Here is a 25,270-nt window from a genome sequence, read left to right as displayed (position 1 = left end):
GGTTCGCTATGAACTGAAGCTCTTGCCAGTCACAGTCCTGGGTTACTTGATGAATTCGTCAGGGCCCCTGACTTGAGACTTAGGTTTGGATGACCCCCAGCATCTTGTGATTCAAGCAGAGACCTTGTCAGGGGGTGGCGGTGTCTCTCAAACCTCTAGGACAGAAGGCACAGTAAGAGGAGTTCAAATGAGCTCACCAGAAAGCTGTTAGAATCTTTTTGGAATTTTTGGGCGACATAGCACCCAAAGCAGCCAGGAAGGCAGGAAGGCAGGACACATCTGAATCTTTATTTTCAGTTCTAGTTTAGTTAACAAGGTGAGAATCTCTTTTTCTTACACTTTTCTCTAGGTGTAAAATTTGTTGTGCTCCCAAATAACCTACAAATTGCTCTCTGCTTGTTCTGTTATTTGACAAGAATTTGGAAGTGCTTTAATCATATCTTTATTGGCATCTGGGCCAGTGATAAAAAATAAACAACTGAATAAGAATGTAATAACTTACTTTAAATTTAAAAAGTACTCTTCCAAAGTGTATTCTCAAGTCACTGCAGATAGGACTGGATAAGCTTGTATCAGGTACAAGGTCTACTGCAGGAGAAAGTGAGATGGCCCCCATTTGTTCTTGCCTCTCTAGAACTGAGGTACCAGCTTCCTCACCCCATCTCTGTTTCCCTTCCCTGTGGGAATAGGGCAAGAGCAGGGCACCAGGAGAATGAGCTACTCTATAGCACCCTGTGATCACAAGTTTTGGACATTGTTGGGGTTTCTATTACCTTTTCAGTTATTAATTGACTTATACCCTTTGATTCTCCATATTGTGGGAGTATTTATGTCTGGCAGGCTTTTTGGACTAGTGAATGAGCTGGGTCGGGCCCGTCTCCTCTTTTCTCTTGAGGGGCCATTACAATTTAGCCACCTTGCTAAGATAGCAGTGACGAAGGGACTCTCGGCTCACCAGTACTACCCAGAAGGAGCACGCTCCAAGATCAAGGAATTCCATAAATTAAAACCCAGGTGCCGTACTCACCTAAAACAATACTGTCCAACAGAAATATAATGGGGGTCACATAAATAATTTTAAAACTTCTAGTAATCTCATTTAGAAAAGGAAAAAGAAACAAGTGGAATTAATTTAGCATTTTATTTAATACAGTATTTCCAAAACATCATTTTAACATATAATCAACAGAAAGATATTAATTAAATATTTTATATTCTTTCCTTTTTGCGTACTTACTTTAAATCTCGGCACGTTTTAAGTGCTCAGTAGACATATATGGCTGGTGGACACCATATCAGACAGCTTGAGTGTACAATATTTATCTGCCCCAACTGACTGCATCACCTCAGCCAGCTGCCATTTGCCACTCTGGGTACACAAGTGACTGTGTTCAATAGTGGTGTGGAGTCTGCCCCAGAAAATAGTACTTCCCTTGTTCTCTCCACTGTCCACTCTGAAGCAAAATTTAGAACGGAAGTTAGAATTTGGAGAGGCCGGGCCCGCTTCTGCCTCCAGACAGTGATGTGTCCATTTCCTATAAACCTTCAGACTGTAAAATTTGGACCGGTGATTCTCAAAGTTTGGGATGCGTTAGAGCTGGGGTATTCAAGGGCAGATTCCTGAGCAATCTCCAGACCACCCGGTGATAACTTTCTAGAGGTAAGACTTGGGAGTTTGCCATTTCTCAAAATCACCAGGTGATTCTCATACACCCTGAGTGTTGAGAACACGAGCACAGCCCCTGGAATGGCATATGCCGTCTTCTCCAGGAACTTCTGGCTTCCTTCCTTCAGGCCATGGGACAACTCACGTGCATACACATCCCAGGAAAACAGAGCTGCTCCGAAGGCTGCTGATCAGTCTCTGTCCTGTACTTTATCGTTGCCGTGCTCTCAGCCAGTTGCATCCGCTGACCTAAATAACACCTGCTACAGCCGAGAACCCGCACTGCGGTGTATTTTTAAGACTTGAACCCCCCTTTTGAACTTCCTCTATTTTTGTGCATGCCGAGATAGCTGTGCGTGTGCAATGCCTTCTGCTTATACAACCAGTTTACCCAGGACTTTGAAGGTATTTATAGACACCTTCTCATAACCTTCACTGCAGCCCTGCAAAATGAATAACAAGCCAGATGGCCTTCATTTTGCAGGAGGGAAGTCGAGGCATCTGGTAGCCGATTGGCCAAGAAAGTGGGATCTAAAGTAAATGACTGAATCACTTCTCTCTTTGGCAACCGTTCCTGTGCCCTCGCTTCCCTGACCACTGATGTCTGCTGTGGTCATCGAAACCTACTAGGAAACACATCTAATAAAAACGTTCTACCAAAGACACACTGTGTGCCAACTTCCTGCCCCAGTAGGAGTATTTTATGTCTATGTTGGGAGACTTCAGGTTGGAGGTGCATTCTTCCATTTCGTATTTATTTAAAATTCTATGTCTTCTGGAAGGAAATTATCTATAGACCCCAATTCCCAGGAACCAAGTGATAAGCACTTAGAACGAAAGCCGATGTCTTGCCTTGCCTACATTCTGTTGCTCCCTACAGAGCGGACGGAACGTTGTAAGTCAGGGTTGCAGCAGGCTCTGGGAGAGGGCGGAGTCTTGCATGGGCATCCGTGGCCTGCCCATTTCATAACGTGGTCCCAGGGCATCTCTGCCAGTAGACTTAAGGAATCTTTGTGTCAAGAGAGACAAATGTGTGTATAACTACCTCAGGAAAGGGCTCCCTTAAAAAAGATTCTCAATGGCTGTCCTTTGGCTGCCTGATGATCTTTTTCAAAACATCTACTTTAATAATATTTATTTTATTTTTATATGTATGTTCTCATAACATAATTTTGTTCACTGTCTTTTTATTTTGGAGGTCAAATTTTTTTTTTCAACCATAGGTTCATCATAGAAAACTTTTAAAATGCAGAAAGCATAAAGAAGAAAATTAAAATCACCTACAACCCCCAGAAACAACCACTAATATTTTGGTGTGTTTTCTTTAGGTTTTTCCTTACCTTTTTTTTCTGGTACATATTTGAGATGACACGAAACCAGCTTTTTCTTAAAGAAATACTGGTTTGATTTAGTGGGAAGTGGTATTTTAGAAACCACAACCTAGATACTAAGAATGTACTGGATATGTAATTGCTACTGTCTTTTTAGTGGATAGGGCTAGAAAAAAATATAGTTAAAGATAAATTCCCTAAGACTTGTTACTGATAATTCAAATTCGAATTCAGGACATAGAGGTTTCATTTAACTTCCCCTAGGTTATATCCTCATCTCCATTCTTCCACACTGAGAATCCTGGTTGTCAGTGATACAGGAATGATAGAGTTAGAACATCCCATATTGACTCTTGTACCTTAAAGCTCCATTACTTACACAATAGTCTCAGAATAGCATTCCAGATATTCCCACCACCAACAAGATGGTTCATAATAGTTAATTTGGGAGCATATTCTCTCCCCATCTACCTATTTGAAAACCATTATTCCATGCCTACACTGTCAAAGCACATCACCACGGCATGCTTCACTCTCTCCCCTGGTGGATAGTAACTGTTATCAGTGTTCGTTCCCAGGCCTGAGTTTCCCTGCTTCTTGTCAGTTGTCTGAAGCATGTTCTCTGGTGGATTCATCAGGAAAGACTCATGGGCTCAGTATACTGCCTAAATTTGTTCATGTTGATAACAGTTGGAACCGTTCATACTTGAAAGTCAGTTGTGCTGGATATAAAACCTTTGGCTCATGTGTCCTTTCTGTTCGTGTCATAAACATATTAGTCCGTTTTCTTCTGCCATGGATTTTGTGTTTGAAAAGTCTTTTCATCATAAATTACTTCCTCATTTTGCTTAGATTCCCAAAGCATTTTTTTGGGGGGGTTCTTAAAATCCAGTAATTTCTGGTTTTGATATTAGCAGTTCTGGTTGATATTCTCAGGTGTGCAGAGTGTTCCTTCAGTCTGGTGTCAGTTTTTCCTTCACTTTCTTTTCTTCATTTGTTTTATAGTTTTAATATTTGTTCCATTCCTCTGCTTTCATTTTCTCCTTTGATTCCTATTACTGTATATTAGATGTTCTTTACCTGTCTTCAGTATTTGTCACTTTCTCTTGAATCTTTTAATCTCTTAATTTAATTTTGATTTTTGTAATGTTCCCCTTTTAACTTTCTCTTTCTCCTAAGATATTACCTATTGTATTAACTTCTTGTTCCCTCTAGTTCAGATTTCAGTTCTGAAATGTTTTTTCTTTATCTCTTATTCTTTATTGAGTTCAATCCTTTCTTAGTTTTTATAATTTGATGTATGTTGTTCTTCCATATCTTACATTGTTTTCTTCATCTATTTTAATTCATCTTGAAATAGTAAGTAATGGTTTTGATCTGTTTTGTGATCAGTCCTTTCTAGCATGTTTTCATTGTTGCACTGTAATTTCTGCTCTCACTTCAAAAATAGTAACCTAGTATGGGATTTGACTTCAGTATTTCTCACATTTTTATGTGAAATTGGTTTTTCTACACTTTAGAAGGAGCTGTGGTTCAGGATAGTTTTTCAAATTTTATACAGTATCTTCTTGTTCAAAACTATGGAGGCTTGCTCTCTTGGAATTCCTGGCTCTTTTTTTCCTGTCCTGCTTATCTAGACCGTCTCTTTCCCTCCTCTCTCTTCTCTTGCTGGATTCTGATTGAACTTCCAGCAGATCCTCAGTTTGGGGTCTTATCCTAGAAGTGAGCCCTGTTTATCAGCTTCGAGGGTTCATAGTAGATACACATCCCTCCCTCCCTCCTTCTGTTGGATTGGCCAGAGTTCACTCAATTTCAGCTGTTGACTTCCAATTGACACTTTCTGCTTTTCAGGAACACACACTGACTATTTTGACCTTGTTCTTACGTCCATCAGATGCTCCATTGCTTCTCTCTGCCTCTTCCCTCACAAACACTGACATGATGCAGGCCCCAGAGGCATTGGTACTTTGTCCCCATCCACTTGAATCTTGGGGTTTTGAAGATATTTTGTAACCTCATTGTGTTGTAAATGTTGCCATACGGTTGCTGGTTTTGCGGGCCAGCTGCCCTGACCTGTTAAAGTAAGGATTCAGGAAGATTTTAAAAAGCAAACTGTCATCATCTGCCATATCATCTTCTCAGAATCCTTCTCAACTTTAAGGAAAATATTAAATGTGCTCAGAACTCCAGTGCCCAGCCATGAGCCACCATTTCTTTTTCACATCTTTTTTTTTTTTTTTAATTTTTTTTCAACGTTTTTTATTTATTTTTGGGACAGAGAGAGACAGAGCATGAACAGGGGAGGGGCAGAGAGAGAGGGAGACACAGAATCGGAAACAGGCTCCAGGCTCCGAGCCATCAGCCCAGAGCCTGACGCGGGGCTCGAACTCACGGACCGCGAGATCGTGACCTGGCTGAAGTCGGACGCTTAACCGACTGCGCCACCCAGGCGCCCCTCTTTTTCACATCTTTTAAGCAGCTTCCAGCCTTATTGAGCCACCTACCTGGATTTTTAGTGAAAGTACCAATTATTGCTTTTGTTACTGCTCTGATTATAAAGTTGCACGGGTTTTAAGAAGTCATCTTCAACATCTTTTTCCATAAGTCCTGTGACATTTAGGGCACAGCTTTACAGGATGTGGAGTTTTTGGTAGAACAGATACCATGTTGTCACAGAAATGGCTGCTCATGTTCATGTATGACACATGGGAAAGACCATTGGGAAATAATTAAGGATCAATATTGTGAAACTGAAGAAGGATACCTTGTTTAAAATGGAACCATGGGAATGGATAAAGAAGATGTGGTTTATATATGCAATGGAATACTACTTGGCAATGAGAAATCGGGCCATTTGCAGCAACCTGGATGGAACTGGAGGGTATTATGCCAAGTGAAATAAGCCAGGCAGAGAAAGACAGATACCATATGTTTTCATTCATATATGGATCTTGAGAAACTTAACAGAAGACCATTGGGGAGGGGAAGGGGGAAAAAAAAGTTACAGAGAGGGAGGGAGGCAAACCATAAGAGACTCTTAAGGACTGAGAACAAACTAAGGGTAGATGGGGGGTGGGGCAGAGGGGAAAGTAGGTGATGGGCAGGGAGGAGAGCACTTGTTGGGATGAGCACTGGATGTTGTATGGAAACCAATTTGATAATAAATTATATTTAAAAATAAAAATAATTAATTAAAAAAATAAAATGGAACCATGGGGCCAGAAGGGGACGCCCCCTCCCATCACCCAACCAGAGTCCAAAGATTTGAGGACTAACATTTCACTACTATACTTGCTGGGAGTGGTGGCCTTCGGCTGGAGCAGGGACATCCCACACGGAGGATGCTTATGTTCTGTCACACCAGGCACACGTGTGGCTTATGCGGGGACCTTCAAAGCCTCTCAGATGTGTTCTCCATGGCTCTGTTGGCCCTTCCCGTCCTCTCTGGACTCCTGGTAAGAGCAGCTCCATGACGCCAGTGGCCCTGGGCTGGCGCCTGAGAGCACCCAGTAGATGGCCTTTTTCTAGAGAGTAATGGGTCTGACCTTTCAAGATACAAAATCCCTTCACTGAGTATTTGCACAGAACATTTTATGGACTCTAAATGGGTCTCCCAATGCTAAGATGCCTGGTCCCTGCCGGACTTACTATAGTCCATCCATGTTCGTTTAATCGCTAGATTTGATTTTCTTAGTTCAAACTGACGAGTAAACCAGGTGAGACAGTTTCTACCAAAGACAGATTAAAGTCCAGCCTCCACAGCACGCCGTATTTGGGCCCCCAAACAAGGCCTCTTGCTTGTCTGTCTCTACTCTCGCAGACGCTGTGTCCGGGCTCCAGCAGTGGGGCGGTTTCCCGTGTGGCCGGTGGGTGTTTCTGATGAAGTTGAGTTGCAAGTAACCCGTAGGAGGCTGTAAAGGAACTCTGGCCCTCTGTAGGGCACAGTGCTCATCCTCGCCGTGGTCTGGGTCAGACCCGAAGCCATTTTCTCGCTGATTCTATTTTCTTTTACTTTGATCTTTATTATAAAGTACTGAAGAAGTGCCAGAGCGCTGAGAGGTATTTTTTGTAACATGGCGGAATACGATGAATTTCCTAATCTGGATGAACTCTAACAGTAAAACTATGCAAGCCATCCATGCTCCCTTAGGATTCTTAAAAGGGCCTAATTTCTACTCACATTTTTCTTCTTTTATCACATTTTTTTTCTTCCTCTTGGGTATTTTTCATTCCTTGTTCAACGTTAGAATCACTTGGTGAGATTTTGACAGAATACCAGCACCTGGGCCCCCTCCATACATTTGCATCAGAATGCGAGTACTTTGAAATCATTTCCTCAGGTAATTCTGGGTTAGCCAGGATTGAGAACCAGTGCCCCAAATTAAAAACTTGAATTTGTCAAGCTTACAACACGATGCACCTACATAAACATAGTATTCCTCCTCGGGAGCTTGTAGAGGCCGTGTGCTGGGGGCTCTGGGGTCACGGGTGGCAGCTCTAGAGACCGTGTGAGAGATGATGGGGTGTCAGCTTGTGCGGGGGGGGGGGTTCCTAAGAGAATGTCTGAGCCCTTCACAAGACAGGCTCCCTGCTTTGCCCTGCTAGCGTGCTTCTGGGGTGGGGGCTTGAGAGAGTGCTGACGGAGACGGGAGGGGTTAGGGCAGGCTGAGCCAGCGTCCTCCCCCAGAGCCCTGCTGACCTGGATCTGTCTTTCCTAGCTGTGTGACCTCGGGAAAGTCACTCACTCTCCAGGCTTTTCGGTTGCCTCCATAAACAAGAGATAGCGTGTGTGAAATGCGTGTCGTAATACCAGGCACCACCCTGGTGCCGGTTTTAGGGTTTCAGACATAGAGAGCAGCCTGGACCCTGGAATGCTCAAATCCTCCACGAGCCACCTACAGCTTCATGCAGATCCCCAGGGATGGTCCGGGGAAGTAATGTTTATTACTCACTGGGGCTTTGACCCCCAAATACCTCTTACTTTGTTGGAATGGACTGTGGTCTGAACTCTGATAAGCTTCCAGAATTCCCTTCTGCTCCTTTGATTTAAGAGCAGGCAAAGTGGGGGGCGCCTGGGTGGCTCAGTGAATCATCCGACTTTAGCTCAGGTCATGATCTCATGGTCCATGAGTTCGAGCCACATATCAGGTTCTCTGCTGTCAACTGTCATGGAGCCCGATTCAGATCTTCTGTCTTCCTTTCTCTGCCCCTCCCCAGCTCACACATAAGCTTTCTCTCTCTCTCTCTCTCTCTCTCTCTCTCTCTCTCTCTCTCTCTCAAAAACAAACATTTAAAAAAAGAGAGCAGGCAAAATGGCTTCCTTGTCTCCTTTTTCCTACCCTTTCCCCTACCCTCCCCACCCCAGCCCTGTCCCTCTGGCCCTTGTCACCAACTGTGCAAGTGGAGGTGGCTTCTGGGAACCAGCTTGTTCTGGGATGTGGCAGAAGTTCAGCTCCTCCTTGTCCCCCTGATGTCACTCTGAGGCCAGACTGCCCTTATCCTAAGCAGCAGAAAGACAGGAGAGAGAAGTGTAAACAGAGTTGTCCCAGGAAGGGGATTTCCTAAACACCACTCTTCCTCCCTCAGAAAGCTCTTCCCCACCTCCCCCTGCCACCCACTGCCCATTTCTCAGGAGTAAAGGCAGACAGGATTCAGAAGGCGTGGGAAGGAGGACACGGTGATTGCGATTCTTCCTCTCCCTCCATATGCTACATCTTGGGCGTCTGAGGCTCTAAACTCCCTTCTGTTGTCTCCTCCAAGCTTCGGGAAATGACGGTACAAGAGTGTGGTAGTCTTGTTGAAAAGTCAAATCAAACGTGGTGAAGACAGAGCTAATTTATCTTCTTTCTTTCTTCCCATCTGTTCCACTTCTCTTGCTCATGGCTAAAGAGGGGGCCTGCTGAAATGCTGAAAGAGAAACTCCTGCCCTCTGGGTCCCGTGTCACACAGCTAGTCATTTGTCAAACCCTGTTCCTTTCCACAAAACGCTCCTGCACCTGGCTTTTCCAATCCCTCCCTGCTTTGAGAAGTTCTGTCCGAACTCAGAGATCTTCTGACTAGAGTGTCCTAACCTCTTCACTTCATTCATTCATTCATTCATTCATTCACCATTTATCAACTGTCTTGTGGTTGACTTCGTCACTGCTCCAGACTTTGTCGGAAGACTCCAAAAAATGAGACAACCCAACCCTGCCACTCTGCTTAGCTTACACCCTGGTCGGAGAACACTTGCAAAGAAATTATTACACTGTAGTGTGACTTGCTTTGTAATAAAAGAAGCGATAAAGGAATATGAAAGTATGAAGGCCTCACACAGAATCCAGGCCATGAAGGGTAAGTATAAGTTCACTAGACAGAGAGCATGAAGGTGTGTGCCAGACATGGGGCCCATGTCAGAGAGTTGAGAATGGCACGGTCACGGTGATCAGCTGAGCTCTGATATGGAACATAGATGTGGGGGGAAGTCAAACCCTAGAAGTGGTTTGGAAGCCGAATTTGGAATTTAAGTCTATAGGAATGAAAGACACAAGGGTGGTTTGTCACCAGATGAGTAACGTGATCAGCCTTGCTATTGCCGAGGGATACTTACACACAGAAGGCAAAGAGCAGATCGGAGGGGGCATCCAGTGGCCAAGAGCGAGGTCCCAACCAAAGGAGGCAATGGACGAAGTTCCATCAGGAGCACGAGTGAGCTTCCTGTCCCCAGCTCTGCTGCTCTAGAGCAGATGCTTTCTTTCGCGGTGTTACTCCTGTTTTCTCTGAGACCCTCTCCATGCATTGCCTGTAGCAACCGAAACATTTTGTTCCACAGAACCGAGAATTCAACTCTGCTCAAAAGTGGAAGGAATGAAATGACTATGGTGTAAGTTCAGTGAGGACGGTAACAGTATTTTTCCTTCTACGTGTCCCCAAAATGTTCACAGTACTGGTGTGAAAGAGGGGCTCAAGAAATCTTAGTTGAGCTAGACTCACCCCAAAGGCAATATGAAAGGTGTATTAGTTTCCTGTGACTGCTGCAACCCATTAACATAAATTAGGTAGCTTCAAACAACAGAAATGCAGTGTCACGGTTGTGGAGGCTGGTAATCTGAAATCAGGGTGGCAGCAAGGCCACATTCCGTCTGAAGGCTCTAGAGGAGGCTGCTTCCTTGCCTCTTCCGGCTTCTAGGGGTTGCCAGAAGTGCTTGGTGATGCGTGGCTGGTACGTGCGTCACCCTGGTCTCTGCCTCCACTGCCATGTGGCCTTCTTCCCCGTGTCTCTGGATCTAAATTTCTCTCCTATAAGGACACCAGTCATTGGAGTAGCACCTACCATAGTCCAGTGTGACCTCACCTTTCTCGATCACATTCATAAAATTATTTCCAAGTAAGGTCGTGTTCATAGGTGCCAGGGATTAGGGCTTGGACGTTTTTTTTTTTTTGGCAGGGAGCGGGCAATTCATGCATAACAAAGGATGTGGTGTGTGCTACTGTTCTCTCTAGCAGCTTGAACTTTCTCTCGAGGGACTCCTTCTACACCGGCAGGTTGTCCCCAGGGCAGCTCTAGAACGTCAAATAATTGTACCACATAGTCGGCATGCTCTTTTAAAAAAATTAGACTCATCCATTCTTCAAATGTTTGGGAACCTACTATGCGCCTGACCCTGTTCCAGGATCTAGATATGCAGAGGGGAATAAGCCAGGCCTGGGCTCTGCCCTGATGAAATTATTTGTGTTTTAAACTTGCCAAGGGGGTAACAAACTCCGTTGGCAATTACGGGACTAAAAAGTTTTGTTTTTTTTTTTTTTTTTAGGAATGAAAATTAATCATTCTTTTGCCAAGAGTTAAGACTCACAACTGGGAGAACCTTATTTCATAGAACTACACCTTATCTACAAGGGCTCCCGGCAAAAATGTGAACCCCACTTGAGGTGCCCCAAGTCCGAGCACAGTGGGATGCCGGGCCAGGCCACGAGGCCAGGGGGCTCAGGCGGAGGCAAACTGCAGTGAGCTGCCTGGAGCTCCTTTCTGAGGGCTGAGGGCCAAGTTACAGGCATTTACATGTGGCCTCCGCAGGAGTCAGGCCACACCGAGGCCTCCTGAATCTCTTCGGTGACCTTTGGAACCGCCGCAGCGATGCCCCCTAAGAGCTAGTTGTGGGCCAGTGAGCGCTGGACGGCGCAGAGAGGAAACCGTATTTAGCGCTCAGGGAATTACCTCCAGTGCTGCCGTCCATCAGTCTTTGTGCCTTCAGACTTGACACACCACTTGCTTCCCTTCCTGCAGGCTGCAGGGCACTCACGGGTACGGGGCGTCGGTGGGCCCATGTGTGTGACTTGGAGGGGTGGCGTCATAAGCCACGTTGTCCATAACCATCAGCTTCATTGTGGGGGCTGTGGCCTTTTGTTTTTTAAGTGAACTCTATGGCCAACGTGGGGCCTGAACTCCCCACCCCGAGATCAAGAGTCGTATTCTCTGCCGACTGGGCCAGCCAGGCGGCCCTATGAGCTTTATTGTAATAAAGGTGACGCTTCACTCTCCGTCTACCAAACCCTGGGTCCACTTCAATTAGATACAAAATTAATTAGAAGGCAGGGATGCCAATGATTAGGGTCCCCTCAAATCCTTACATTCCAAAGGACAGGAGGAAGAGAGGGAAGCTCTCTGCTTCTAAGAAAACTATAATCTAATGAGACAGAGAAAAATGTAATTGTTCCCATATTTAGCTTGCAAAAAAAAATGCAGAATAGAATATGTATGAATTCAAGGAAATAGAAATAAAGATAATCATGAGGTACATTTCTCAGTACTAAAGGAAAACCAAGGTAAGTAATTACTTAGGAAAAATGGGTTAGATAAGAAGACTGGAGGTGAGATTAAAATGGTGAAGCAGGAACTTTAACAGGTATTTGTGATTTGGGGGGGGAAGAGAGGAGTGGTGGGGGCAGTTATGAAAATGAGAAGAAAACACAATAAAAGGCCAAGTCATTTGTGCATTCAGCAGATATCCATCGAATACCTATTGCATGCCAGGCATTTTGCTAGGTGAATAAGAGACACTGTCACCACCTTTCTCAGTGGAAATTCCGGTGAGAAAAACAGTATTAAACAATAACTTTATTTATGTGATTAGAATTTTTGTTAGTATATGACAGAACCACAGGGGGGTTATGTGTAGCTAGTGTGGAGGGAGCATATAGAGCAGGGGCCTAACCTGGTCAAGGGGAGGGTGAGGAAACAGCACTGTGTTACACATCCGGTGTTGTGTAATCTGAAGTACAAAAAAATTCACGTTTCTGGAGTGTTATTGTTTTAGGTGTTTATGTCCAACAGAATCATTTTCACATTTCTCTGAAAAATCAGCATGCTTTGCAACAAACAATTCGGGGACAACTGGAAATCCACAGGCAAAAGAATGTGATAGCATCACTTCCTCACACCATACACAAAAAATTAACCCAAAGTGGGTCATAGAACCTAAGTGTAAGTTAAAACTGTAACATTCTTGGGATATATTAGAGGAGTAAATCTTCATAATCTTGAGTTAGGCAAAGCCTTCTAATGACACAAAAGCACGACTGACAGAAAAAAATTGATCAGACTTTGTCAAAATGAAAAACTTGTGCCACAAAGGATACTATCAAAAACTGAAAAGGACACCCAGGGGATGGGAAAAAAAAAAAAACGGTTTTTGCCAAACATATATCGGATAAGGGATTGCATCCAGAATATATAAAAAATTCTCACAACTTAATAATAAAAGGCAAAAATCCAGTTTAAAAAGGGGGCAAAGGATTTGAACACTTATTCACGAGGATAGGTAAATGGCCAATGGGAGCATGAAAAGATTCCCAACATTATTCATCATTAGAGAATGCAAATCAAAACCACAATGAGATCTCATGTGTGCTAGGATGGCTATAATGAAAAAAAGACATGATCACAGGTGTTGGTGAGGGTGTGGAGAAACCCTCACACACTGCTGGTGGGAATGCAAAATGGCACAGCCAACTTGGAAAATGGTCTGGTAATTCCTCAAAAGTTTAATATAAGGTTACCATATGGCCCTGCAATTCTACTCCAGGTATCTTCCCCAAATAAATGCAAGGTCCACAATAACTCGTACATGAATGTTCAGAGCACCCATATTCATACTATCCCAAAAGTGAGAAAAAACAAACGTCCATCAACTAAATGGACAAAATGTAGCCACTCCATACAATGGAGTATTATCTGGAAATAAAAAGAATGAAGGACTGCTTCATGCTAGAATGCTGAAAACACTTTGTTGAGTGAAAGAAGCCAGCCACAAAAGACAACATATTGCTATTCCATTTTAATGAATTATCTGGAATAGGCAAATCGGCTGAGACAGAATGTAATTCAGCGGTTGCCTGAGGCAGGGTGAGGGCAGGAAATGGGGACTGACCGCTGGTGCACTTGTGGATATGGAGTTCTTTTGGGGTTATAAAAATGTCCTCAAATTGATTGGGGTGATGGTTGCACAACTGTGACTAAAGCCATTGAATTGTACACTTTAAGTGGATAGATTATATGGTATATAAATTAAATCTTGATAAAGCTATTATTCTAAAAGTAAATATGTTTGATACATTCAAAATCTAATCTCCCTGCTTCCTTCCTCTCCCTCCCTTCCTCCCATCTTTCCTTCCTTCCTTTCTTCCTTCCTTCCTTCCTTCTGTCCATCACCAAATTCATACACCTGAGATGGAATATGTTTAATCCATGGAATGAAGTATAATTATATTTTCAGTTGGGTGATAAGAAATGATAGCAAACCAAAAATGAAACATTCTTTTAATTTGTGGAACTACAGACAAAAAATATCTGAGGTGTAAGCAAGTCTCTTTAATGAGATTTATTCTTTTTTTCATTCAAAACGTATTTATGGAACATTTATTAAACATTTGAGAACTGTACTAGGTGATATTTTACGATTTCAAAACAACACGCACATGAGTGTATTTTTCATAGCATGCACCTGAGACCAAGTTTCCCATGTTTTATAATAACCAGTCTGCCAAGGCTACAACTCCCTCCTTTCTAGCAAGTAGTTTACAAGAGCTGACTTTGGTCTATCACAAATTGCTTAAAAAGATTAAACACACAGTCACATTTGGACATCTCTTGATATTTACAGAAATGCAAAAACTTTCTTAGAAAATTCACGAAATCGCCACGTCTTGAACAGTGAGTTTGTTTGACAGCACTCTTGGGAATCTTAGAGTCACCGGAATGGGGTGTGGAGAAGCCAAATTTGCCCCCTGGGGTGCCTCTCTCCCCAGGGACTTGCAGAATTGCTGTGGTTTAGAGACAGCTGGAAGCTTGACCCAGCTGGGACCGGTAGCCGATGCCAGTCCGATGGCCTCTGGAGAAACTGGCGGATTCTGAAATTGCTGTCAGGAGTCTCAGGTCTACCAAGGTCAAAACAGAACCCAGCTCTCCGTAAGTCGATCCAGACCTTACGTCAGTGTGACCTCTAAGTGCTGAGGCCCCACCCGGATCCCCTGAACCTGCATTTCTGGAAGTAGGCCAGATGATGCTTACAACCCCGGGAAGTTTGCAAATGGCCATGATGCCATGTGGATTACCAAATTCTCTTTAAAAGTAAAAAGAGTTGGGGTTCTATGATCAGGACTCTTCGCGGCTAGAAAGAATTCCCTGAGCCTGTTCTAATTTATGCTTAGTTCTTCAGAACTTAATTGAATTGGGTTCTGCAGATTAGAAATTGGGCAGGGAAAGTAGCCATTCATCTCCTCTTTAATGTAAGGACCCTTCCTTTCATTTACCTTCGGTATTTTCACGTCCATCCACTTATCTTCCCCCTGGAATGAGCAGTGAAGTAGCAACATAATCCAGGAGAAAAGTGTCTATATGTACTCAGATTTTACTCTGATGGTACAAAACACATTTTGAGAAAGAATTTTCCTGGGGAAAATAATGTAACTTTAAAAGAAAAATCAAAGGGAAAAAATTGTAGCCAAATAATTAAGCCACTAAAATGTATGCATTATTTTGGGGAAAAGTTTTTTTCTCCATTTAGTGAAATTTCTTTATTATTCACCAACACTCACGACTCCAAAAGTATCTTACTCTCATTCATCTATTCAAGATTATTTATTAACTACACTTTGTCAGGCAAATAACTGAAGTTTTATTCTGCAACTTGAAGAATTTAAGGATAAGTGAGGGAAATAATGGTAGAGCAGGAAAGGCAAGTGTTAAGACTGTGTACATGTTTTCACTCTCTTGATTTTGATGACCCACTTTTAACTTAATCTTCTAGGCATATCTATCTTTTAGGGATCCCTCCTTCAGGAAGGTGGGCGTCACTCAGTTCATTAGATCGCCATCCTTTCAGGAGAAAGGAAACTTTTGAACAACGGATGCCTGTTTCAACAGCCACTGCCAATGTTCTGAAAGCACCAATTTACTTTCAGCCATATAACAAAGGCCGATTTGCCTTCTTTCTAATTGATTCGATGGCTTGCTGGCACTTTTAAAACACATTACGTCAATCCTCAGACATCTTTTGTGATGGTAAGTAGTGATCTTTTGCTCTGGTGGTTCCAGGCACAGAGATGCTGCCAGCCTTCTTGAATCACAGTGAGTGTTGACACTCACTTCTCAAGGCAAACACTATATATATATAAGGGCTTCATCATCCTGAGACTCGATGTGCGGTCTCTCCCGGACAGAAGTCTCTTTTGTAGATGTGTCCCAATTCACTGTTAATGCAATCATATGTGCACGTGACTCCAGTCATTTGAAAGCGCATTGATCCTTTGTCTCACAAGATTTCCTACAGCAAATCTAGAAGACTAAGAACATTTCAACTCAGGCCCAGTGGCTCTTCTTAGGAGTTTCCGAAGAACGTAGGCCCCTGAGGTGGCACTTTGACCAAACTGTTTCCTGATTAAATGGCTAATTGGTTAGTGACTGGGATTTGGTCCCAGCTTGGGTCCCTACCCCAGCTTGGGATTTTCCTCAGGATTCTGGGTCACTCGGGGTCCACTTTGCTGGTGCTCAACCAGACTTGCTCCAGAACTACTGTGCATAGAACTTATGCTTAATGTGCTACCATTCCAAGTAGTGAACCGAGATTTCTGCAAACATGTCCACATGTCCTCAGCAAGATGCGTAATGACTGTATCAGACTGTGATGATGTGTCAGGTACTGCCGCAGCCAACGCTCTGGGGATCCAGAGCCTGGCAGGTGATCCATCAGGCCACCCACATACGCAGGGCCTGCCATGTGCAAGGCTCCATGTTGTGACCGACTGGGAGAAATCTCACAGAAGCCCAGGGCTACAGCAGGCTTTCCTCCTCAAGGCGAGGGAGACGTTTTTGTGCACTCAAGACCTTGGGAGGGCACCCACATCTTCCACCTTGTTCTATGAGTTCTTCAATCCTTAGTAATTTTGATTGGCGATCCAAGCTAAGATATGCCCTCCCCGGGACTTGGCATAGAATGAAAAAGAGTCACAAACAGAAGACAGCTATTGATTTTATGGGGATTTCCTTTTTCTGGGATGGAAGAAGCAGTACAGCGTTGTGGCCATAGACCCCAAGGATGGCTCCTGGGTGTGGACACGACACAGACAAGGCCCTGCTTTGTGCAAGGCAGGACACAGGAAGGTCCAAGACTCCATGCAATATCCACTGTCTGCCGCGGGGGCAGGCTCCTGCTCACTTCATCCGAGTAGCTGCATGAGAACAATGCAGAAAGGGACAGACCGTTGAGCCAGTGAAAAGCTGGGGTTTTCCTTATCTCCAGAAGAAATAAAGTTTGGGGTTTTGGGTGGTTTTTTTAAGTAAGTAGGGACTTTTGGGGCACCTAGGTGGCTCAGTTAAGCGTCCAATTCTTTGTTTCGGCTCAGGTCGTATCCCGCGGTTTGTGGGTTCCAGCCCCGTGTCGGGCTCTGTGCTGACAGCCACAACCTGCTTTGGATTCTGTGTCTCCCTCTCTCTGCCCCTCCCCTGCTCACGCTCTATCTCTCTCTCAAAAATTAACATTAAAGAAAAAAAATTTTTTTTTAAGAAGTAGGGACTTTTATGTATGGAATCATCCAAGAGCAGTATATTTACAATTTTTGTGGCCTCGATTGTGTTAATGAAGCTGTTATTCAAATAGAAAATGAAAACCATTGCACCGTGGAGCACACTTGGCCGAGTGTTTGGGGACAACGATAGCAGCGTCTATGCAAACAGTCGGAGTAGAATCAAGACCAGAACACAGCTGCTCGGCCGGACAGACGGAGCTGAGTCAGCCTCTCCCTTCAGCATGCACATCACCCTGGACCAGGACCCATTGTTGGGCAGGGGAGCAATGCCTGCCACGTTGCACATGATGTTGTAGACATCCACGGACCTGATTGGAGCGGCTCTGAAGTTGGATTTGAAATCTGAAAGAGAAAGGCAAGCAAACAGGTTGTCACAGCCGCTCCCTGGGCAGAAAGGGGCTGAGTCACAATACGGAGGAATGACACTCAGGCTCCAGGCAGCTTTGGGACCGGAAATCAGCTCTGCCAATGGGGCGTGGCCAAGTCACTGTGACCTTGGAAGGAGATGTGGAAGGGGTAGAGCTTACAAGAGGATGCTGCTTCCTATGGCTCATGGAGATGAGTTTCTTTAAAAGACAAGTCAGCAGACTGTCCTTGTGCGTAACTGTGGTGCCTTTCTGACAAGAGCCATCCTGGGGGGGCAGCGGGGCATCTCCATTTTTGCTGCTCATTTCTGCAGAGCACTGGAGAGCAGGTGTGGTCGCAGAAGGTTGACTGTCTTGCTGAGCTCCCCAAACCCAATTACACGGTATGCTTATCTTCCAGAACATCTATCTAGCAGGGACTGGTTGGACAGGGGGCCCCATAGCCACTCAAGAATTTTTGTTTCTCATTTTCCTGCCCCACTGAGGTCCCAGGGCTTAATGGAATGTGAAACTGTACGGTTTCCTCTGTGCTAGCTAACTCAGAAGCAACAGTTTCTTAAGCAATGGTTTCTTAAAAAGCTCGGAAGATCAACTCAACATTCCGTGGGAGCCTTTCCCCGGCAGATAAAATACCTTAGCTGAGTGGAAAGCAAGCAAACTGGTATTGGGGTTCGGGACCCACGCGAAGCCTCCGAGAGCACTAATGGAGAAGAGTTATTGTGCTTCCACCCAGAGGCGGCATCAAACTCCAGCAGGGACACGGGAATGTGAAGGGTAGGGCTGGCCCTTCGCAGCATGGTAAGTACAGAGGGATTTCAGTGGAGAGTGCACCTTCTCCTCCACAGGAGGCAAACAGGATGCTGAATGTTCAAACAGTAAGCGTATGAGTTCAGTAATGTACAGAGCAGTTTCCCTTTTGGGCCCCAAACCAGAGCTACACTGATGTTGAATTCAAGAAGGAGATTTCATCCATCAGTAAAGGCCTCTCTGCATGAGCTTTTAAACCACGCAAGACTTGGAAAAGAAATGGGTAGTACAGGGGCTGTGAAGCCAAGTTTGCTACCTTAGAAAATAGTTCTTTATAATTGCTGTGCTAAAAGGATCCCACATACTTTATTTAAAAAGCGAACAAACACCAATGGCAACATAGTCCAGAAGTGCCAACAGCAAATCCTGCTCTTATGTTAACCCTGAAATTACAGATACAGAAAGAAGTTCTATTCAGAAAACTCTGCCACAGAGTATGCTAGAGCCAGGGCAACTTCCCCTGTGATGGCTTTTGCTCACTTGGGAGAATTAATGTTGACTTTGGTATATAAGGTTAATAGGCTCTACAATCAGCCCACAGCCACTTACTAGCTGGAGAAGCTCTGGAAATGGGTGTGGAAATGGTATGTAAACCATTGTTCCAGGAACGTTCTGTATGCTAAATAAATGGTAGTCGTTACTATTGGTAAACATGTAGAGTAAACACCCGGCAAGGGCAAGCTATGGATTGAAAATAAGCACCCAGTACATTACTTGGAGAGTTCACTTTACTTTGGGGGCAGAAAGGATAAGGGATAAGGTAGCATCACCTCCTGGTAAAAACTAGTTAAAATCCAGAGGCTCCAGGATCAGGACTGCCCCAGAATCCCAGCCCTTCTTAGTATCAAGGCAATTACAGGTAGGTGTCTGGTCAGACGTCCCCAGAGAAGAATCAGCTGAAGTATGAGAAATCAATGGAAAGGTTGTCCCAGTGATGTGGAAACAACTCCCTCCTTCCGGCTTGCCAGGGGCCTGGATGTGATGGCCACACTGCCCCACCACATGGTACCCGTATCCTTTCCACGTGTGTGGGTGTCAGACATCAGTAGACCCAACTTCTCTTTCCCTAGCCTTCCCTTTCCAAACATCCGCATCTTTAACACGTGGCAGGAAAAACTGAGATCAAGCTCTACTGACAAAGAAATATTAGAAAGGATTACCTTTTTACATCAAAAGTACAAAATTAAATCCTATGCACATAAGCAGGAAGGAGTATTGGGTTTTCTTTTCCATTCCATCTGGTTCATGGCTTCCTATTCTGCAGTGCTGGGACTTTGGACCCGATGAAGAGATGATCTAGGCTAGCATGAGAGCTTCTAGAAAATTCCGAAATAGCAAAACCAGATCCAGCTGGGGAGGACGTGGGGGCCAAGCTCCACTAACTCAAGGTGGCACTTTGAACCTGGATTGGGAATCCAAGGTAGTCCCAAGAATTTAAATTTTGTTGATACTAAAACTGTTTCTCCTGAAGACAGAGGTTCTGCAGGCCCACGCCACGCCTGGCCACCTTGGGGCTGCTTTCCGGGTGAGGCTTGCTAGCTCACGGGCAGCTCACTGAATCACACTCCTGCTGTCTTATCTTGAAACGTGGAGCTCTCCGGGGCAAGATTAGGTTGTTCAAATTAGAAAACTGGGATTAACCAGAGAGAGGCTATCTTCCAGAATTATTTCCTTTTCTTTTTGCTGGACCAGACTTACTGACTTCTAAAGCTGAATCTGGGCAGCCGCAATGATGCCCAGCTTCCTCCCTAAGCGAGAAGCGCATACAATTAATCAGGAGGGATGTACCTCTATCTCAATGTGCAGCTAGATAGCTATTAAAGGCCTCACTCTTAAATTTTCTTCTGAGTAAACAGTGTGTAAAGCTGTTCAATCTTTCATGAGAATTGGAGCCAGAAACGTGATGGTTTGCGGGCGGCTCTCAAGGCTGTATCTGCCTGGAAACATTTTTGCAATTGGCCCAGTCCATTTTCATCAGGGTCATCTATCTGTCTATAAAAGACTTAGGCTTTTAGTTTTAAAGGAGCATATGATGGAGGCCTTTGTTGATGGACAAACTCTCCCCACTGAATTTAACTTTAAGCTAATGCAGCTTTGAGTACTTTGTTTTAAAATTTTGGTTTGAGGCTAGATTTGCTTCTGCTTTAAAATATGCCTGAGACCCTTGCTTATAAACACTCCTTCAACTGACAACTGCTTTTGCATTCCCGATCTTATTTCTATCTTCTAGGGAAGAAGAAGGAGATGCTTTTGAATGAAAGCCCTGATGTTTAATGTTCTCCTGTATAAAGGCTATGACCCTGGAATGTCTCCAACCTAATCTAACAGTTGACCTCAACCAAGTCCTTAAGGCTCCATCCCTCATTTGCTATGTTTTCAAGCTTTTTAGAGAATTAATGTTGAATTTCGTATAAGAGGTTACATCTGACGTGAGGCTTGGCCGACCAGAACACCCACCAGCTACCACTGGTTGATGGCAACCTGCATGGGCATGCTCTGAACTCTTTTAGGCCAATGTCGTGAACCCGGTTGGCCCTCTATGAATGTTTGCTGCTCCTAGTTCTGATGCTTCAGGATGTGGGAACTTGGGTCACATGTGGGAAAGGATCTGGACCGATGTGTTCCCTAAGGTCAGGAGGCCAGGGGCTCCTGTGACGGATGTAGAAACTGATGTCTCATCGTTCTCTTTTGTGGTAAGTAGAGTGGCCCAAGGCAGATGAAATGAGTTGGGTTGACATAACATCTTCGTCTTGCTACAAGAAGAAGAGCAGACCTTCTAGGCAACACCTCTAACCTATAATTTGAAAGGGAAGCGTGGACTTTCATGGGCTGAAACATTCTGATCTATATCTAGAAAACAGCATTTGGAATATGATACCAGGGTAGGTTTATTATATTTAATAAGGAAAGTGGACAGTAGTAAGAAAGACTAGCTTATGAGCCAGTCAACTGATGGCTGATGGCTGTAGAATGCTTCTCTCCCTCTGCTTTTTGTTTTGTTTTGTTTTGTTTTAAGAAAGAAGGGGATGTTTGGGTCGTAGTATGATCTCCAGAGTGTGTGATAAACTTTCCCCAAATGTGAATTTACAGTCCTCTGTCAGTTAAAGCAAATGACCAAATAGACCCTCTCCATCTCCCCTCTCTTCCAGCCCTAGGAATTTATCTGGTCAAGGAAGAGACATCAAGGAAGAGAAAGTCATTCTGGCTCATTCTCAAAGTCAGTCTCAAGGTCATTTCCTAGCCTGGCCTTGAGCACATCCCAGCTTCTGGTTGGGCCCTAAACCGAATGACCCCCACAGGGGTGGGTGCTCTAGACAGGGAGGAACCCTGGAAGGCTCAGACCCTGTGAAGTGATCACATCAACTCTGAGACTCACAGCTGTCAGCAACCTGGTGTCTGATAAGCTTTCCTGGACATCAGATAACTGTGAAATAACGTTTTGATGAATTAAGTAAAAAACGAATGACAAACATGTGGAATACATTTTCTTCACTGCACTCAAGATTTAAAATTTACAAGGAAAAGTATTTGGCCACATTTGCCAAACCTAAGAAGCATTTGAAAGCAAGCCAGCAAAAGATGTTTCATGGAGACCAGCTGGGTTTGCTCAGCTTTGCTCATAAAGAGGGTCCATAAAGAAATCGCTTCAGCCTTTACTGTTCTATCAGCCCCTACTGGAGACACTTCCTTGGGAATGGAGGACTAAAAGAATTTGGTCAGCTCTTGCCTACCGGGTCCAAAGGCCAGGAAGATGCCCCTCATGTCCATGAGTTCATTGTCATAGCCATGCCACCCATGCTGCCAGCCTTCTCTCCTGCCAGTGCTGTTCATCCAAAATGGAAGTGACTCTCGATTCTGAAACCAAGCAAAGCAGTTACATTACCCTTTGTCCCAACCATCATGATGAGTGAGCATCTGGCCCAGACTACCACCCAGTGTGGGGATTTCCTTCTCAACATTCTCCACTGGGGTCATCCAGCCTCAGCTGGATCACTTCCTTCTCCAGGTAGCTCAGACCACTGGAGGCACGCCGGTAAATTGCCAGAGAGCTCTAGTTATAAAAGTATTTTCTTACACGGAGCTGAACTGTACCTTGTGATCAGTTTTAGAGCCACTAAATATATCATGTTAGAGACGGAAGGGATGTTAAAGTGTATCTGTGGTATAGTAAAAGGTATATTTGGCTTTGGTCCCATGTTCCTGACCCAGAACTCCCAAAACCCTGGGCATGTCCTGAGTGACAGGAATTCATAATGAGTCCCTTTCTCCTATAGCCGAGTACATAGTAATGGGATGGCTCACTGCGGTGGGGGGCTGGGCAGCTTCAGGAGGTCACTGGAGGAACCAACCACGTGATTGGGGGGGTTAAAAATTTCAGCCCGTCCCCTGCGCGCTAAGGCTGCATTCAGGCTTGTGGCCAACGATGGTCACACGTGCCTGTGCCGAGAAACCTGTGTAAAAACCCTGGAGGGCTGTGGCCTAGGGGGCTTCTGGGTAATTGAACAAATTGATGTGCTGGGAGGGCAGTGACCCCAAAGAGAGCATGGAGGCCTTATGCCTCACCCCCCCCCCCCCCCCGGACTCGGCCCCATGCCTCTCTTCCGATTGGCTGTTCCTGAGTTGTATCCTCTGTACTGAAACTAATCATAAACAGAGCACATTTCTGAGCTCTGTGATTCATTCCACTCAATTATCAAACCTGAAAAGGGCTGTGAGAACCTGCCAATCGCACGTAAGTATGGTGGCCCGGGGACCCAGGGCCCCGGGGGGCGTGTGGGGTGCGAAGAGGGGGCGGCCCGGTGGGACTGAGCCCCCTGGTGCAGGGGGCCGCTCCAACCCCAGACAGTGTCAGGACTGGGCTGAATTGCAGGACATCCGACTGCTGTCAGAGAATTGCTGGAAAATACAGAGTCTAATCTAATCACCTCATTTCTCTAGCAAACCTGACAAAACCCAGAGGCCTTTCCACCCCACACACCACCCCCATCTTTCTGTTTTTCTAGCTCCACCCTTGGGAGCAACTTGGGATAAATTCACCCCCTCCCCTCAAACACTTGAAGATGACACTTCTGTTCCTCTTAGCCAGGGCTCTTACGTTTCCTCCAACAGTCTTCATCTGGGATGGGCTGCAGAGCCATCACTTGTCTGTCACCCTTCTTCCCTTCAGAACTCAAATTTTCTTGGACACAGACGCTTACTTGTGAGACAACGGCTTAAAGAAGGTTCTGTGGGGCCTGAGGAGGCTGCGGCCAGCGGGACAGAACCCTAGCCCTCCACTGCAGACTAAACATTCTTTCCTGATATTCCAGTCGCCTTCCGTGGAACAGGGTTCGATACCACAGACATTGCAAATGCAGGAAGTAGACCGACTGGTCACAAAGGACGCTTGGACCCAACAGTACCAGCAATTTATAGGTTGGTGCGTCAGACTGGTGATAGTACCCTCTTGGGGGCGCCTACGTGGCTCGGTTGAGCATCTGACTTCAGTTCAGGTCGTGATCTTGAGGTTTGTGGGCTTGAGCCCCGCATCGGGCTCTGTGCGGACAGCTCGGAGCCTGGAGCCTGCTCCGGATTCTGTGTCTCCCTCTCTCTCTCTGCCCCTCCCCTGCTCCGCACCCTCTCCCAGAAATAAACATTAAAAAAAAAATTAAAGACCTGTAACAGTACCATCTGTTTACTTAATCAAGTGACATTCACTTCATTGTCGCCACATCCCGGTGTTGGATGATGTCATTTTCCCCACCGTAGAGTTGAAGGAACTAAGGCACAGAGAGGGTAAGGGTCACTCTTAAAGTCACACAGCTGTTGAGAGCCAGGGCTGGGATCAAACCCAGGTCATCTGTCTCCTGGTCCTTGTGCTTCTCCCACCACCCCACAGCCAGAGACCGCGGCGGTGCTCCTGCCAGCACTGACAAGGAGGTGGCCCCTGTCCCTTGCCTCTTCACCGAGTAGTGGCCAAAGTATAGAAAAGAGGTTTTAAGAGGGGATTCCAGTTTGCCAACGTTCTGCCTCCGTGACCCTGGGCGAGCTACTTTTCTCAGCTTCAGGCTCCCTGCTGGATGTGATAATACCTGCCTCACAGAGTTCTGGGAGGAGGTCATGACTGTGCCACATGCCTGACACATAATAGATGCTCAGTAAGTAGCCACAGGATGGTCGCCAGATGTCGCTGGCTGCGGGGCGAGGCGCTCTGGTCCTGTGCGGCCGGACAGTGATGGCTGCGAGCCCCGAAGTCCCCTCTGCCTATTTAGCTGTCATACCGCCCTGCGCACACATCCAGTCTCACCCCATCAATCGCTCCCTGGCATGACCGCTTTCCAAATCACACTAGATCACTGACTCTCCGTTTCCTGAATTTCCATCACCCCTCCGCCTCCTTCTCCAGCTGTAGCTTGTATTTTTCCATGGGAATGTTTTTATTAACTTGTGCACTTCTAAGATGTTGTGCTGTTTGTTCTTGGTCTGCAGCGACGACCGCAGCACGTCCAGCGTAGCTCCGTCAGCTGATGTGAGTGAGGTGTCGCTTCCCCGTCAGGCTACCAGGCAGTGATTCCTGCAGCCCCGGGTAGCACATTTCATTACTAAGGACGTCACGGTTGATGACCCCCGCAGGACATGTGTGCCCCATGACCAAGGGACCGATGAAAGGGAGATGCAGACCCATCACCTGATTTCAGAATATTCCAGTCCAAATTGCACAAGTACAAACATACAGCCGCGAAAGCCTTGGCCTGAAGGTCACCGGGGCTCTGTCTGATCACAGGTTGAGTGCGTTCTTTTTTATTAAAGTGACAAAGTTGTCCAGTGAAACACCTCTTCTTACCGATTTGAAAAAGTAAGAACAAACTGGCAGCTTATGAGAGAAGCTGACCATGTCCCTTAAGTGACGGGACGGATTACGCTCCGCACGCGCCCTTGACTTCAAAATGGCATGTGGATGATCTTCTCCCTTCCCTTCCCTGGTGGCTTTCCCTGTCTCTGTTCCCTGTCTCTGTTCCACTTCCTCATCCTAGAGGCATACATATGAGGTCACGCTG

General features: G+C 45.3%; 1 protein-coding gene and 1 long non-coding RNA gene across 2 annotated transcripts in view; one reads left to right on the top strand and one right to left on the bottom strand.

The window, feature by feature from the left end:
* Positions 1 to 13,824: 13,824 nt before the first annotated feature.
* Positions 13,825 to 25,270, bottom strand: part of ENPP6 (ectonucleotide pyrophosphatase/phosphodiesterase 6) — a 118,548-nt gene continuing 107,102 nt past the window's right edge. Inside the window, exons 7-8 of the mRNA XM_049632617.1 lie at positions 21,965 to 22,088; positions 13,825 to 17,403 (exon numbers count right to left, since the gene is read on the bottom strand). Coding sequence (XP_049488574.1) covers positions 17,198 to 17,403; positions 21,965 to 22,088 — 330 coding nt within the window. The 3' untranslated portion in view covers positions 13,825 to 17,197. The remainder of the gene's footprint in view (positions 17,404 to 21,964; positions 22,089 to 25,270) is intronic.
* On the top strand, positions 19,360 to 23,878 carry LOC125923917 (uncharacterized). Its single transcript, XR_007458195.1, has 3 exons — positions 19,360 to 20,926; positions 21,383 to 22,266; positions 23,401 to 23,878. It is a non-coding gene; the product is annotated as an uncharacterized LOC125923917 (long non-coding RNA).

The sequence above is a fragment of the Panthera uncia genome, chromosome B1 (assembly GCF_023721935.1).
Source record: "Panthera uncia isolate 11264 chromosome B1, Puncia_PCG_1.0, whole genome shotgun sequence".
NCBI lineage: Eukaryota > Metazoa > Chordata > Mammalia > Carnivora > Felidae > Panthera > Panthera uncia.
This window is presented reverse-complemented; position numbering and strand designations above follow the sequence as displayed.